The 15,701-nt window shown below is 44.6% G+C and overlaps 1 protein-coding gene across 2 annotated transcripts in view; it reads right to left on the reverse strand.

The window, feature by feature from the left end:
• Positions 1-15,701, reverse strand: part of LOC119801287 (3 beta-hydroxysteroid dehydrogenase/Delta 5-->4-isomerase type 1) — a 28,612-nt gene continuing 12,911 nt past the window's right edge. The window contains exons 1-4 of one of the 2 annotated variants that reach the window (XM_038311806.1): positions 10,167-10,359; positions 6,555-6,762; positions 2,350-2,514; positions 1-1,169 (exon numbers count right to left, since the gene is read on the reverse strand). In XM_038311806.1, the coding sequence (XP_038167734.1) occupies positions 358-1,169; positions 2,350-2,514; positions 6,555-6,699 (1,122 nt within the window). In that variant the 5' untranslated portion in view covers positions 6,700-6,762; positions 10,167-10,359 and the 3' untranslated portion in view covers positions 1-357. Of the gene's footprint in view, positions 1,170-2,349; positions 2,515-6,554; positions 6,763-10,166; positions 10,360-15,701 lie in introns of those variants that run through there. The other variant, XM_038311807.2, reaches the window with a different exon arrangement.

The following is a 15,701-nucleotide window of genomic DNA, read 5'->3' on the forward strand; positions in this document are numbered from 1 at the left end:
TAAAGTATTAGCAAATATTTATTGTTCCTTTGCTTAATTTTTATAAAGCAATGGGAAATTTCTCAGAATGAGACATATGTTATGGGGAGGTTAACCAATGAGAGCTCAGGTTATGGGGTCTGAATAGATTGGAATTAGGAGCTGAGGCACCACAGCCCGCGTGCGGTTGGGCAGGTGCTGAGGGAAGCCTGTGGCTGGGACAGGGATTGGCAAAGCTCTGGTGAGTTGAGGAAGAGACTGAGTTGGTCTCTGTGTGAAAGGGAGGCAGCAGGACCTGGGTTGTGCCTCTGTCCCTTCTGGAGGACCTGACAAATATTTCTTGATGGCACCCAGGGCCATGTCCCTGCCATTGTCACATCACTGAGTCTTTGTGTTCACTGTCCCCTTGTGCTGCTCCACTAGTGACCCGACCCACTCTGAAGTTTTCTCCCTGGCTTCCTCCCAGCTGACAAGAGGCTCATAGCCCAGATCTCGCTGAGCTTTCTTGTAGGAGAAGGTGAGCACAGCATTTGACACTGTGATCAAGTGGCGGGTGAAGGGAGGCTGGTAGTTGTAGATTGGACGCAGCAGGAATCTCACAACTTCCAGCAGGAAGCCAAGCCAGTACATCAGGGGCAGAGGAGGGATCCAAGTGGAATTAGGGCGGAAGCCCCAGTCCTTGCTCAGGTTGTAATTTAAATCATCATAGCTTTGGTAAGGGGTGTCATCTGAAATATAGTAGAACTGTCCTTGGATGTTTGGTGACTTCTTGGGGTCTCGTAGGCCCCTGGCAGCCAGAACGTGTGCCCAGGCCACATTATCTATGTATACTGGGTTGATTGTGGAGAATCTGCCAGTATAGCCCAGAATAGCATTATTCTTGAGGGCATTAATTATTATATCAGAAAGGAATCGGCTTCCCTCCCCATAGATGTACATAGGCCTTAAGGCACAAGTCTGCAAAGTGCCACCATCTTTCAGGGTGCGCCCATTGGCTGCCAGCACAGCCTTCTCACCCATCTTCTTGCTGTATGTGTATGGGTGAGAGTTTGTATTTTCATGCTGTTCTTCTTCATGGCCATTCATGACAATCTCCTTGTAGGAGCTGGGCCCTGCAACCTCAACCGAGCTGGTGTAGATGAAGGCTGGCACACTAGCCTGGACACAGGCCTCCAACAGGTTCTGGGTACCTAAGCACAGACAACAGGCTGTCAGGGTCATGACATAGACAATCCAAGGGGTTCATGTGCACACCTTCATAATTCTTTTCATCTTTATTGTAACAGAGCAACCATTACACATCACACCATATGCATTTTCTGTGCCCTGCTCTCACAGCTACCACGCTATAACCTGGGGACCACAGGTGGATTGCCAAGAGCAAGAATCTTTAGGTTTTTATGTCCACTGCCCTGTGAGTGTTTGCATGCATGAATGTGCATAACTGGGTCTCTTTTATTTTCAAAGGCACCTAAGCTGCTTGCTTGTCATGCCTAATGAGTCCATGAAATAATTATACTTTTATTCATATAAATTCATGCTTGTCTTTTAAATATACAAAAGCAGAAGATCATATTCTTAGATTATGAACAAGGATAGTTCTTTTTAACTAAGAATTGTTCAAGAATTAAAATGGTCCAAGGTCAAGTACAATTGCGTAGAGGTGATGTGCATGTTACATAGACATTTCATAGTTACAGTTGTTTTTTTTGTCATTTGATGATAATCTAAACTGTCACAAGGACAACTAGTCTGAGTCATAATAATTGCTGGGTTTTGGGGGGGCAGTAGAGATACTATGGGTATTCGAGATTGTATACACAATGTTAAAGCATTCTTGCTTTTGTCTGTGACTTTATTTACTCAGTTATACAAAGAAAAGGTGATGAATATTCCTTCTAATTTTCATTCCCAAAGCCAGCACTGACTGACTTCATCTGTTCCTCCGGGTGGAAAACTAAGAGGAGCTGAGTGTTCCCTGCTGGGAATTCCCAGAAGGGCAGACCCTTGAGAGGCTGGAAGCACTCTCAGAACTAACAGCTTGCAGAGCAGCTGCCTGCAGGGTCTAGGTCTGACCCTAGGGAGGCACTGGGTGGATGGTTATCAACTGCCTGGGGTTGGAATCCAGTCTCATGGACATGGAGGACAACGGATAGCTTGAAGTTGAAGTGGCATAGATGTGATTTACATCCTAGGTCACCGACTTTCTATGTCCTGAGCCATAGCCATGTAATAGCCCTGAGCTCTTCCAGCTGGGTCTGCTGAGCAGAGACATTAGACTCAGAGGTGTTCCCTGAGGAGAGATCCCCTTCCTGATCTGTGTTGACACTTTCAGCTTCCCAAGTTTCACCTTCCCTCCAGATACTGTACCTTTCAGATTAACATCTATGATGGTCTCTCTGGGAATGTCACCCATGACATCAATGACGACCGCAGTATGGATGACGACAGAGATGCCTTGGCAGGCTCTCCTCAAGTACTGGGCATCCAGAATGTCTCCTTCCAGCACGGTCACCTTGGTCTTTGTCTGTAGGTCTGTGGAACACACGACAGGTCATCGGGAGGCTTTTCTGTGGGCTGAGATGTTCCCTGTGCACAGGTGTCAGCCAGTTATCTAGGTTATTGAGAATTACTACAGTAGCAAAGTCAAAGAGGAAGCCTGATATATCGAAGGAAGTAAAAAAAAAAAGCATTCTTTTCCACTGCAGGAAACAAATCAGATTAGCAAGCAATCAAATGTGCCTAGGGTGTCAAACTTGTTCAAGAAAGTGGGGGGAAGTTGATCCATTCATCAAGGAGATTCAGGAGTTAATGGGGATGGAGGGATTGAGAGTGTGAGGGGGGTTGGGATAGGAGTGGACTGGGTAGAAGTGAGATTAGCAATCAGAATGTCTGTCCCAGGGTTATGATGAGGAAGACCCTGTTCCTAGTGGAGAGGAGTAGAGAAGGAAGTCACACAGATATGAATCTTAGGTACGTGTTCCCCCCCCTCCCATACACCCCTTGTCAGAGCCTGATATTTTCTGGGCTTGTGCTGAGCACAAAAGGAAGAGGTAATGCAGCACCAATTGCTCACCTTAAAAGACTCAGGAAAGTAGAGGTGCTGGCAAAATAGAAATAGGATAGGCTCCCTGGCAGGGAGTGGCACATACCTTTAATCCCAGCACTCGGGAGGCAGAGGCAGGCAGATCTCTGTGAGTTCAAGGCCAGACTGGTCTATAGAGTAAGTTTCAGGACGTAGGATGGGTTCACATATAGTAGATACAATGGAGTATCTCCTATGAGATATTATCAAAAACCAGAAGTCTATGTTGTAACAGGCTCTCCAGGGACTCCCTTACAGCTGTCTAAGCCAAGGCAGTAGGTACAACGCCAGTACCTTTGGGTTCTTCTGCAACCCACAGCGACCACTGCCTATCATTTTGCCACTCAACTCTCAAAATGAACTGTGTGCCACATGCCTTCTTCACCAGTGCCCTGTGTTTGCTTTGGCTTCTTAATTTGCACCCAACTTCAGGAGTTTCCTTCCTTCCTCCCCACACTTCCTAGAGCTTGGCCCTCTGATGAGGAAAGTGGGTGCACAGGTGTGGCGGTACCAACTGAGGGACCTCACTTGACCTATCTCCGCTGGTGCCACTGGCCCCATTCTCTGGGGTTGTTTGGAATCAGGTTTTCAGAGGCGGATTAAAGTCACTGAACCGAAATTACCAAGGGAGCCAAATAGCAGCGAGGAGGGCAGGAGAAATCCGGAGCTGAGGAAACATCTCCAGAGACACAAATACAATGGCTTGCTCCTAAGTCTCTAATAAGTGTGTCCTCTCTGCAACCCCTCCTCTTGTCATGCAACTACAGGAAAGCCCTGAAGGAGAGAGAGGCAAACAGGGGACTTCTCAGGAGAAAGCTGGTACCTGGCACAGGGTTAAATTCCCGGGTTATGATCCTATCTGCCCATGCTGTTCTTCTTCTCTTTCACTACTGATTTAGACAAACGGGTTCGGGGATGTCGCCTTGACAAGATAGGAGGAATCGAGACCTCTATTAAAACAGACTCTTATCCATGAGCTATTTGGGGACCCTGATATCCCAGGAGAAGCCTCTTAGAGTGTTTCCTGGTGGAGCCATAGCTGCAACCTTATCTAGGAGACCTGGATGTGGCAAGTATTTGCACAGCCACATGGTGGAGTGTTGCTCTCATGAGAATTGATCAGAGAGAGAGAGAGAGATCCCAGGAAGCTTCTACTCACAGAGAATGTGAAGCGTATAAAGGTTGCAGCTAAATTTCCTGGGCTCCCATTCGGTTGGTTGATTTTAGCTGTGGTATTCGGGCAAGTCAGTTAACTTCTGTGTCTATTTATCCTCAGAGATAGTGGCGGGGGCCGGGGGAACACAGTAACTACATTCCAGGAAGGTTGTACAGAGCGAATGAGCTATTGCCACAGAATGCACCAGAGAGGCCGGCACAGAAAGCACACACACACACACACACACACACACACACACACACACACACACACACGTACAGGAGTCTCAGCTTTTTCCGTTATGCAGGGCCTCTATCCTAATGGTATTCACTATGGCGCTCTTCCTCCAGACCAAGGCTTGGCTACTTACAAATATTGCTGAGATATTGGGATTCTAGCTAATAGAATTGGCTTCGTGTTCGTACGTGATTTCTGGAAACAGCACTCAAGCCAATAGAGGAGTAAATTGACCTTGGAAGAGGTCGGAGATAAGGAAGTTGTATAGAGGGTAAGGGTTGTCTCAAAGGGTTGGCGGGGGTCTGTGTGTAGGGCAGATCCCTAAGTAGTAGACTTTACACTTGAAGCTGTGAAGGGGGGTCAAAGAACTAGCTTGAGGCAAATATAGACAATGGGAAACACTGAAGATTCTGGGGCCAAGACAAAATAATGGAGCTTAATTAAGTGAGAGAACCTCTGGCTTGATCTATGATCCTCATTAATCAGATGACGTTGCTATAGTCATTTTTATTTTCCTAGCTCAAAGTCCTTGCTTTGAGTCCAGATGAGTGAGCATTCTCTCCTACTTTCCTCACAAGGTTCGTTTAATGACGGGGGTTGAAGAGGTGGTTAAAATACCCCATGAAATCAGCTCGTCCAGTTGTACCTGAGATAACAAATTGGCAAAGGAATAAAGGCCTGGCCCAGTAAATTCTGTCATCTTTTTCTTAGTGATGACAAACTCCAGTGAGGAAAGCTGATTCGAATGTAAGAACAGCCCAGGTGAGGCATGGGCAGTCCTGCTCCCACTGGCTTTGTGTTGGTCCCTTGGTGTGACCTCTTGCAATTGCTCAGAAACTCACTTCCTCAGAGCTCGTTCTCCATATCTGTCTTTTTCTGGCTGCCTGGCTGCCCCTGTTCCTTTTCTATCTCTGTCTCTGTCTATTTCTCTCCCTTTTACGTCTTTTTACTCCTTTTATTTGACCTCTACCCAAGACACTAATTGAATGACACCTCCCACCCACGCCCTCCACTGCAACAGAGAAATCCAGAACAAAACAAACAATTAAACTGGTAGCAATTAAGAGAGACAGGGAGCTAGCACCAAACCCTCCAGCTTAATGATCTTTATGGATATATTACCTGGCAATTGGCAAGTCTGCATTGAAGAGCAGACGGAAGAGAGAACCCGTCAGTCTTCCTCAACTGTACAGTGTCTTTTATGCTGTGTGGTCTGTTGCGTCCTGATTAATGTGGATGTGGGGAAGTGTTATGATTGCCAGTGTTTTTTATTTACTTGACAAGGGAGGAGCCCTCCAGGCCTCCCGTCATCCCACCAGCTATGGTTATGCAGTAGCATGTCTGAAGAGTCCAAGACTAAGAATATAGAAATGTAGGTTCCAGACATAAGAACGGGAAAATAAAGAAATATAAAGTGGTAAGCCTAGGAGAATGAGAGCAGGCTGTCAGCAACTTTCTCAGCAGCTTAAGGACTGGCAATTAAGAGTGGGTCACTTTGCTTGACAACCCATAGTGCTGTCTGCAATGCTGAAGTGGCCCTGTGAAAACTCAGGGCCGGCTTTTAGATACCGCCCCCTGCCCTGCGGCCACACTTGACCAACAACTGGTGTGAGCTAAGTTAACCTTTAATGGGATGTACGTGACTTCTTGGCTGTGCATTAACCCATACCCTTCCCTGCTACACACAAACTGGTAGTATCAGGAGATGGGCAGAGCTTAGGTAAACACCATCAGAAAGTGCCAAAGAGAAATAATAGGCAAAGTACAAACATTAGTTTAACTGAAAAACCCTGTTAATGGAAGTTGTAAAGAGGGCAATTTGTGTCTGAGTTTTACCTCAATTGTAGAAATTCTGTTCATGCCTAGTGCTTGCTTCTTGCTATAAAAAGGGGGAGTTCAAAAGCAGCCCTTTGCCACAGCCATGCAAATCCATCTCCAACTGTGGTCTCAGCTAGCTGAGAAGCTTTGTGTGCCATGGATTTTTTTTCTTTTTCTGGAATAAAGTTTGCTTCTGGTTTAATAGACTTTGATGGGTCTGTCCCCCATCTTTGTGCAACCTTGTGGACCCAACAACACCAGATGCTCAAGTTGACTTACTGAAGAATTCCTCCCTGGTTTCCGGCCTGAAGACCTTGTCCAAGACTCTGACCTCCTCCAGATCCTTCTCCTGCACCAGCAAGTGGACGATCCTCCGGCCCAGAAACCCTGCTGCGCCTGTCACCAGGCAGCTCCACGCAGACATAGTCAACACAGGAAGCAGGTCCAGTGAGAACAAGGGGTGATGTGCGGGTGATTCTGGAGATGACTGGAAAGAGAGAGCCAGGGATTACTCAAGCCCAGTTTCTCCCACCAACCTCTCATAACTCAGATGGCAAGACATGGGGAAGTTTCTCCACAGCACTAAGCGACGCATTTCAATGTATACCCAGAAACTGTAAGACCTTCAGGGCGGTTGTGTCCCAAGATTTCTGCTTTCCCAGATGACTGTTGCAAGCCCAGGGTGTGTTTCGGAAAGGGCCCCAAACTCGCTGCACACAATCAAGTTACATAAGCAGTTTGCAGAACTCGGAGACATGTTTACTTTGTTAGCTACAAAAAGTGAGCCACAAAGAAAGAGATCCAGAATTTTTATGCCCTTGGAGAATATCCTCCAGGGACCTGCACAGGTCCAGTAACCTGGAAACACAGAAGCCTGTTATTGGGCATCTGTTTTGAAGACCTCATTTATGGGCGTACTTGAACCATGTACAATTTTGTTGAAATGAGATAGGATTCAGAGGATCCAAGTGTTATCTGACTGGATAGGTGACCTCGTAAGATCTGTCTTTTGAAATCCTTCAGCATTTCTTCCTTGAGGGTGTGGGACAGATGATGTTTGGACTAGGAAGGCTCTGCCCATAAGGTACAACCCATTTTGGAGTGAGATTTGAATCACGTATCATACAGAAAAAACACATTTAGGTGATAATAGCAAATCAACAGTCTCTATATCTATATCTATATCTATATCTATATCTATATCTATATCATCCATCTCTCTCTCTCTCTCTCTCTCTCTCTCTCTCTCTCTCTCTCTCTCTCTTTCTATCTCTATCTCTATCATCTATCACAAATCCCTAAATCCCTCATGTCAAACAGAAATGTACTCAAGAATCTGCCATATTGATGGAATTCCATTTAACCTTTATTAGTAAGTTCCGTGCTTTATGCTATGTGAATACATTTTCGAAGGCCAGAATCAGCCACCATCTTTTCCCTCTCCCATGACGTTACCAAGCAAGGTTTTTTGGCAAACTTACATACACTTTCATCTTTCCAGGAATCTGGTGTAATTGGGTTATGACACAGAGTACTGTCTTACTCTAGATTCGCTGGAGGTGTAGATGTAAGGTAAGAGCCCAGTTATTCCTTTCTGTTCTCTCAGGGGCTCCTCCTTTTCTCCCAGTTCACCAACACCCAAACATTTTCAGGCTTGGAAGGGGCATTAATTGAGGCCATTTGCTCAGCTAGATTGCATGCAGCCACGATAGCCTAATAAGTAGCCTCTCTCCCACGTAGTAGTAGGGCTAACTACACCTTGTAGAACTGGTGGGCTATCTGAACCACTAGCCAACATAGCAGATATCACTGTTAATCCCAGCATCACCCACCCCTTCAGAGCCCCAGGAAGTGTGACAGAAGTTTCCATGGGCACAACACTTTCAGTCGCTTGAATCCTGGTCCTCAGACAGTAGCCTTGGTGCATTCAGAGCTGATCTTTGAAGTGATATGAGAAGCAAGAATGTTACACACTTGCACACATTTGTGCGTGCACTCACTTGTGTGCCCGTGCATGCACACACACACACACACCCACGCCATTTTTCTAACCTCTGACTTGCATGGCGACTGTTTTACACACCAGGCTGGAGAAAGATTTCTCTATTAGATTCACCCTCTGCTCCCACAGAAGCAGGCAAAAGTGACAAGGAGTTTGGGAAAGGCTGGAAAAGATACCTCTTCTGTGAACCTTGTCTTTATCCCACCACCGTATCCAGTTGGCCTCCATTAAGAATTCAGCAGCGCATTTTGCTCTACGAGGACTTCATCAGGGAGCACAGCTCAGCTAGAGATCACTCCCACCTCAACCAACACCAAGAAACCAACATCAAGACAAAATGGCTCAGTTTATCATATAATAATGCCAGTTTACACACTTCAAGTCTCTTATAATTTAATATTTTAGTGCCAAGTTAATTTCCTGAATGCATTTTTCAATCCAGTCCACTAGGCTGCTCACCCACTTGGAGGATAACCTGGTGTCTGTTTTGACCAGGTAGAGCCTGCTTTCTGCAGTCATGCGTCCTGTCCTAACCCTAGTGTGTTCATCTCTGTGCAGTTTTTAGAACCAAATCACTTTGCTCGACCAGCTACTCTCGCGATCCATTTGGACAACACCCATGTAAGAATTCCTTCATGTTACACCTTCCTGCTTCCACTTCCTCTTGCTATTGCCTTTCCTGTTAATGGATTGTGCTTTTGGTGACCAGGAGACAGAAAGATAACCCCTGTTGTGCTTGTGTAATTCTTCTTGGAGGCTCTGCTGATGGTGGAGGCCTGAGGTGAAACCCAAGTTGCTGTTCTGAGCTCCAGCTAGCATCAGTCTGAGCCACTGTTCTGGGTCCTTTCCTCTCACATCAGGCATCCTCTGTCTGTATCAGTCTGACCCAGCATTCTCTGCTAACAATAACCAAAGTTTCACCCCTTTCTTACTAGTCTGTGTGTTTCTGTGCACACAGGGACACAATTCCCCAGATGTTGTAGCCATTTCTAAATTTCAGTGATAACTTTAAATAAATTATTGTGAAATGGGACCTACAGGAAGAAAATAGGGAATGGAAAAAGGGCTGTCTACAGCCATGTGCTTTTCAGGCACCCTTTCAGGACATATCAATATATTTATTTCCTCTAATTTATTAAACTTTCTCTGATATGTTGATATTATATATCGACCAAAGAGGAGGGCAATTACCCATGACAGTGAGCAATCCATTTCTGAGAATCACCTTGTCACCTTAAGCAAGATGATCTTTCTTGGGCAACACCGCAGAAGCTGGCCTGGGACAATGATCAGTTAGCTCACATCTTGACAAACATTGCCGTAACTGTTTACCCATGGCTCCTATAGCAGCTTTTCCTCTGCTGATTGTGAGCTCAGTACAGTATCATGAAGATGAACTTGGGGGTCACCGAGCGCTGTTATCTGTTTTTCTTCCCCCCTCCCCGAGCCACGTTGAAGAGATTTTTCTCTCCTTTTAGCAAATACTTGTTTCTTTAAGTGGTATGTTAGGATGGCTGCTCCAGTCCAAGCTTTTAACTTAGAAGTTCTGGTTACAAAATGCTGTGACTGATGGTGGATAGTACCATCCACAAACAGCATGCGTGGTAGTTAGGAATAGCATAGTGTTGCCAGATATAGATTGTGTGTTTGGGTCAGGATTCTATAGAGCAACAGAACCAAGAGGATGCCTATCTATCTATCTATCTATCTATCTATCTATCTATCTATCTATCTCTCAGAATTTATTAAATCAGCTTTAAAAAGAGTAAGAACAGTTAAGTCACACCTCAGGAACTAGTGGTTACCTGGTTCTTGAGGCTAAATGCCTCAGCAGTTTGAATGGTCCCACAATAGATGTTCGTCGCTGTGGGGAGACAAACTGTACTTACGTAGCCTCAAGGCCGATGTGTCAGTAGTCCCAACCTGGAGCTGGAAGTGTGGAAGGTTCCTGAGACCCAGCTGGTCACGGAGCAGCCTTGGAAAAAGATGGTTTCTGCTATCTACAAAGGAGCCAGCAGCAGCACTGCCAATCAACTCCGATGCAAGAAGGAACCAAAGCCAGCAATGGGCCAGATGTTCCTCCTGGGCAGGACGTTTTTTTATTTGGGCTACTACCAGAGGGTTCCGCCCACAATCAGGGTGGGGCTTCCCACATCAGTCAAGGTAATCAGGGCACTTTGTTGAGTGATTCTCCTCTGTGACCAAGGGACACTATAACCCAGGCAATTCCTGTTTTGTCAGAACCATCTGAGGACGGCTTCTTTTGGCGGAAGGCTACTCTTGAGCTAAAGAGAACATCTTGTTCAATAGTCCAAAGACCTGCCTAAAATTAAAAGGTACAAAAGAAAATAGATTTGTTTAACTTAAAATGAAACCAAAACATCTTATAGAAAGGGGTTTCCATAAATCTGTGGGGAGCCCCTTTATTTGTCTTATGGCATCTAATTTTATATCTTTAACTATAGATAAATCTAACTTTAAAAGGTTTTGAATAGTGATGGTCAGCTCTTTCTTTGTTGTCAAGGTTAAGGGTGGAGTCAGGCAGAGCGCTGTGAAGGCCGCAAGAAAGCCCAGCAGAGGGCTACAGCTGGCAGTGTTTCTGTTGATTGGAAGACAGCGTGGGGGGGGGGGCACTAGGCTTCAAGAGATCGTAAGAGGGCTGGTGGCTATCTTTGTGCTGTCCCCTTTCACATTTTGGGTATATTTTAGAGGCTGGAGAAGGTTTGCAGACTGAGATTTAATGTATGACCATGACCACCGGTATATGTCTCCTGCTTCAATGGATAGTTCCATACTCTTTTATGTGGATTTTATCCTAAAAAGGACACAGAGTTGGGAGGGGCAAGGGGCAAGGGGCAAGTGTTGGGGCAGGGATGCTTGGGGAGTGTTTGAAAAGAGTGGATGGGGGATGAATATGATCATGCTTCACTGTATATACATATGAAATTCTTAAGAATAAGGAAAAGTTAGCATAAGAACCCACAATACGCAACCAACATGACTGTTTTAAAATCTAATTTCTATCTATTTTTATGTAAAATATAACACGGACGTTATAACAAAACCCTCTCAACCCCACTTAAAGATTTGTCAAAGTCCTTCTACAGTCCAAGTATGGATGTCTAAGTGATAAGAACAAGAGAGAATGCCAATACTTGGATCTTAGTCCTGGAAGGTCAGCGAGAACCCAGGGGTAGGCAGGTGCCCCTAGAAACTCCAGCATGAACAGATACCAAGGAGGCACTAAAGGGTGAACACTAACCAGAATTTTCTAGGAAGAGGGGAACCATGGAAGAAAAGGTCTCTCATGCTTGAATGGTCTATAAGACTTTGACCCATCCCTGAAGATGGTGACGATAGGTTACCCCCATCCCCCAGCTAAGGTTAAATTAGCAATTCAAGGTTAATTATTGGCCACCAACTTGGTCTTGAACACCAATAGGAAAGAATAATAACAACACCAAACAGTTATGATATTTTGAAACACATACTACCAGGCCCTTACTGAGGCTCCTGGACTGACGTCATTCAGTTAGGGGCCCTATCTACCTACAGGAGAGTCAGTAAGTGACTGGTCTCAGTCATTCTCAAAGGGACTTTACTAGGTGTTACTAACTAATCCAGTCGCTGTCAAACTTCATGGGGTTACTAATGAGTTTCACCTGATCAGGGTCAGCATTCCTTTCCAGAAAACGGCTGAAATAAGCAGAAAGAGAGGCCCCTACCAGAGCACTAAACCAGCCAAGTAAGTACCGATACTTTCCCTTTAAAGGGAGCCCTAGACCTCGGTTGTAATAACTAAGTATAAAGGTCCAAGACACAGAACTTCCACTTTTAAAACTGTCCTAGTAGAAAGTTGTAGCACGACTAATAAAAACCCAGAGACAAAAGTTGGGGTTCAAACCGAAAGCCAGAAAAACAAAACAGCCAGCCACTGGCTCTTATTTCAGTCCGAAATGGCTATCCTGCATCTCAGAATGAGACTGTGTCTGAGAGCTGTCTCCTCCCATTTTATAATCCTCTCCAGTGCTGGGATTAAAGGAGTGCACCCCTACCACCCGGTTTCCATGGCAAACTAGTGTGGCTACTGGGATCAAAGGTGTGCGAGACCACTGCCTGGTCTGTATGGCTGATCAGTGTGGCTGTTTTACTCTCTGAACTTCAGGCAAGCTTTATTTTTTAATGTACAAATGAAATAACACTACATTTCCACTTTTTGTCTAATATTAAAAAGGAAATGTTATAACCAATGTAAGAAAAACTATATACAATAAGTACAATGACTATAAACAATATATACAGGCAATAAGTACATTAACAATGTCTAGTCTATTTGCATTTGACAAATTCAGAGAAAATACTCCATATCTATCCTATCTTGGTGAGTCCAAAGTCTAATATCTAATTTACTTTCTATCATAGCTTGCTTTTTGAGTCTGGTAAACCACGACTCTAACTATCTAATCTTCAGCTTTTTCAGAGACCTAAGAAGGAAATAGTATTAACTGAGTAGGCAGGAAGTGTGAGCAGACAAAATTCAAATGAAATATTACTACAGAAAGTGTCTCAGTAACATGCATGCTCCCCATCACTCCAGGCAAATTATTTCTTGACTGCCATAAAATTCTTCCCGGGATATTCTGTCAAAACTAATTTTGTCTGGCTCTGACTAAATAAGAATCTAACTCTCTGTCAGATATTTCCCCAAATCCTCCATCACAGCTCTGTCGTTCATCCACGGGCTCAGCATACTCTTCCTGCCCTTTAGACAGACTTCAAAATGTCCCCCTTCACTCCTGCATGGCTCAGAACCCAGACAATGCACAGGGAACCAGTGGGCTCCCGGGACACACTAATTGATCATATCTGGGTCTGTCCTATTTGCTGTCTGTAACCTCAGAGAACCTTATGGCAAGCAAGTCAGTGAATTCTTGTTGTAATACAGCAGGCTCTTGTTAACCTCTTCTCTTCTGAAGGGGCAGAATTTATGTACTCATTTATTTTTAATGCCAGGCATTCTGCTGTGCCTCTTCTCACACCCAGTTTTCACGGGTCCTTGTTAGGCTGCATGGCCACGGATGTAGCATTTCTTACTGTTCTTATTCAACTGGACATTTTCGGTCCCTGACACCTACAGTGGCTGAGTTCCTTTAAGAACGCTAAAGACCTTTTGGCTAGAACAATTCTGAGGTAACTTGTCCAGATGGGTTTAAAGGCTCTTGGGGTCTTAGGGTTTCTATTGGTGTGATAGAACACCGTGACTAAAAACGAGACGGTGAGGGAAGTGTTTATTTCTGTTTATAGCTCCACATCATAGTCTATCACTGAGGGACGTCAGGACAAGAACTCAAAACAGAGGAGCCTGGAGGCAGGAGTTGGTGCAGAGGTCATGGAAGAGAGAGTTGCTTATTGGCTTATTCTGCATGGCTTGCTCAATCTGCTTTCTTACACCATCCAGGTCACTGCCTTAGTGTTGCACTGCCCACAGTGAGCTGGGCCCTCTTCCATCAGTTCTCAGTCGATGAAATGCTCTCCAGTCATGCCACGGACCAATTGCTATGGAGGCATTTTCTTAATTTAGATTTCCTTTACCTACATGGTCCTAGCTTTGTGTCAAGTTGACATAAAAACTACCCAGCACACATGGCTTTGCGCTTTTATGTCTTGACCTCTTGTATGCTTGATCTTCTGATATAATTGGAATATTCTATATAGTGAAATGTTAAGATACTATCTTTGGGATATCAGCCATTACCTTCAACAGTGAAGCCTGTTTCACATCTTTGAGACTGTCTTGAATTCCAAAGGCTGTCACAGGCTAAGCCTTTGGTCTCTTGTAATGATCATTCCTCTCTTCTTTAGAATAACCCAGTGCCTTCTAGGCCTGAGAGCTTTACAGCCTTATGGTAGATCAGCAACAGCAGCTATGACACCATGACCTATGCTCAGCTCTGAAGCGGTTTCAGTCAATACCTTGACCTTGGTGATCTGCAGGTAGAAATGTAGAGATAAGTTCCTCAAACAAAGCAAAGTACTACATTTTGACCATCAGCCTAAGAGCTTGGTACTTTCTTCTGATTTGCTTTGAGGCCTCTGCTCGTCATGTGGGTCAAGCACGTCCAAATACCAATTAAGATGCTAGTCACCTAGAGTCACCCAGAACAGGCTAGCATAAATGTTTGTCTCTTACCTTTGGATTCCAGGGAACTCATATGGATCAATATGTAATGAATTCATTGCTATAGGCATCAAGTTTTCAGCTTCCATCAGATGCAGACTAATAAATTAATATATAAGATAGTACGTAAAAGTTACATTGATAGTACACTAAGGGACTAGCCAGCACCAGTTTTCTCTAGGTGATATGGGATTCCCCTCTGTATGCTGTGAATACCATTGGTTAATAAGGGACATCTTTGGACTTATAGCAGGGCTATAAGACTTAGGGCTATAAGACCTAGACTTAGCTAGGTGGGGAAAACTAAACTGAATGCTGGGAGAAAGGAGGCAAAGGAGAGAGAAGCCATGGAGTCCTGCTGGAGACAAACGTCGAAACTTTATTATTTCAGGGCTGAGCAGTCAGGAAACAAACGAGCAGCCTCCTTACAACATCGAGGGGCCTCAAAGATAGCATGCTTACTATTTCTCATATCTACACAGAACCATAGCCATAATTCAACAAGTTATTCTGGTTTTTCATGTGCTTTTAAGGGTTTTACCTTGGGACCTGCCTATCTGGGATCAGATTGTTGATAAAATTTTTGTTGTTTTTCAGTTCAGGTTGTCTTTCTGCTTTTGGTGGAATAGTGTTCAGGAAAGACTAGGTTGTGGTGGGCTGGAGGTGACACTTTCTTCTGTTACTCTGTTGTTCAGGCACCAGGTTGTATCCCCAGACGTCTGCAACTGAAGTTGAGTACTTTCTGTAACCTAAGTCACGGTCTAGCAATAAACACACCACACGAAGTGTTTATTGACAAAACAATCATTCTGCAAATAAAAAAATGCTGCAGGAAATAGAAGACGACCCTGTTGTATGGTGTACATGGATTATTGTGAGAGAAAGTGAAGAGAAAGAAATAGTGGGGTAGTGGTCGATTTTTGGCTACTCTACTGGAGGTATAGAAGGGAATATGCACAGGAAGGAATGGCAGACACAAAAGCAAAAGGAAGAGGTGAGATGTAGAGGTTCTGCTTAGAAGTAGACTAAAGAGAAAGAGGTCCTGATATGTACTAAAACGACGTTGAACATGCTTATCTCTAACTAAGGAGGTCGACTTTTGCGCAAAGATTCTACAGTGTAAAGTAGTCTGTGTTCTTTGGGAGAGAAAACTTATAATGTGTGGACCAAAACAAAACAAAGGTGTGAACCACTGGGACCTAGGTGGCCTGCTACATTGACCATGTGTGTACTACAAATCAGGAAG

The sequence above is a fragment of the Arvicola amphibius genome, chromosome 14, assembly GCF_903992535.2.
Source record: "Arvicola amphibius chromosome 14, mArvAmp1.2, whole genome shotgun sequence".
Taxonomy (NCBI): domain Eukaryota; kingdom Metazoa; phylum Chordata; class Mammalia; order Rodentia; family Cricetidae; genus Arvicola; species Arvicola amphibius.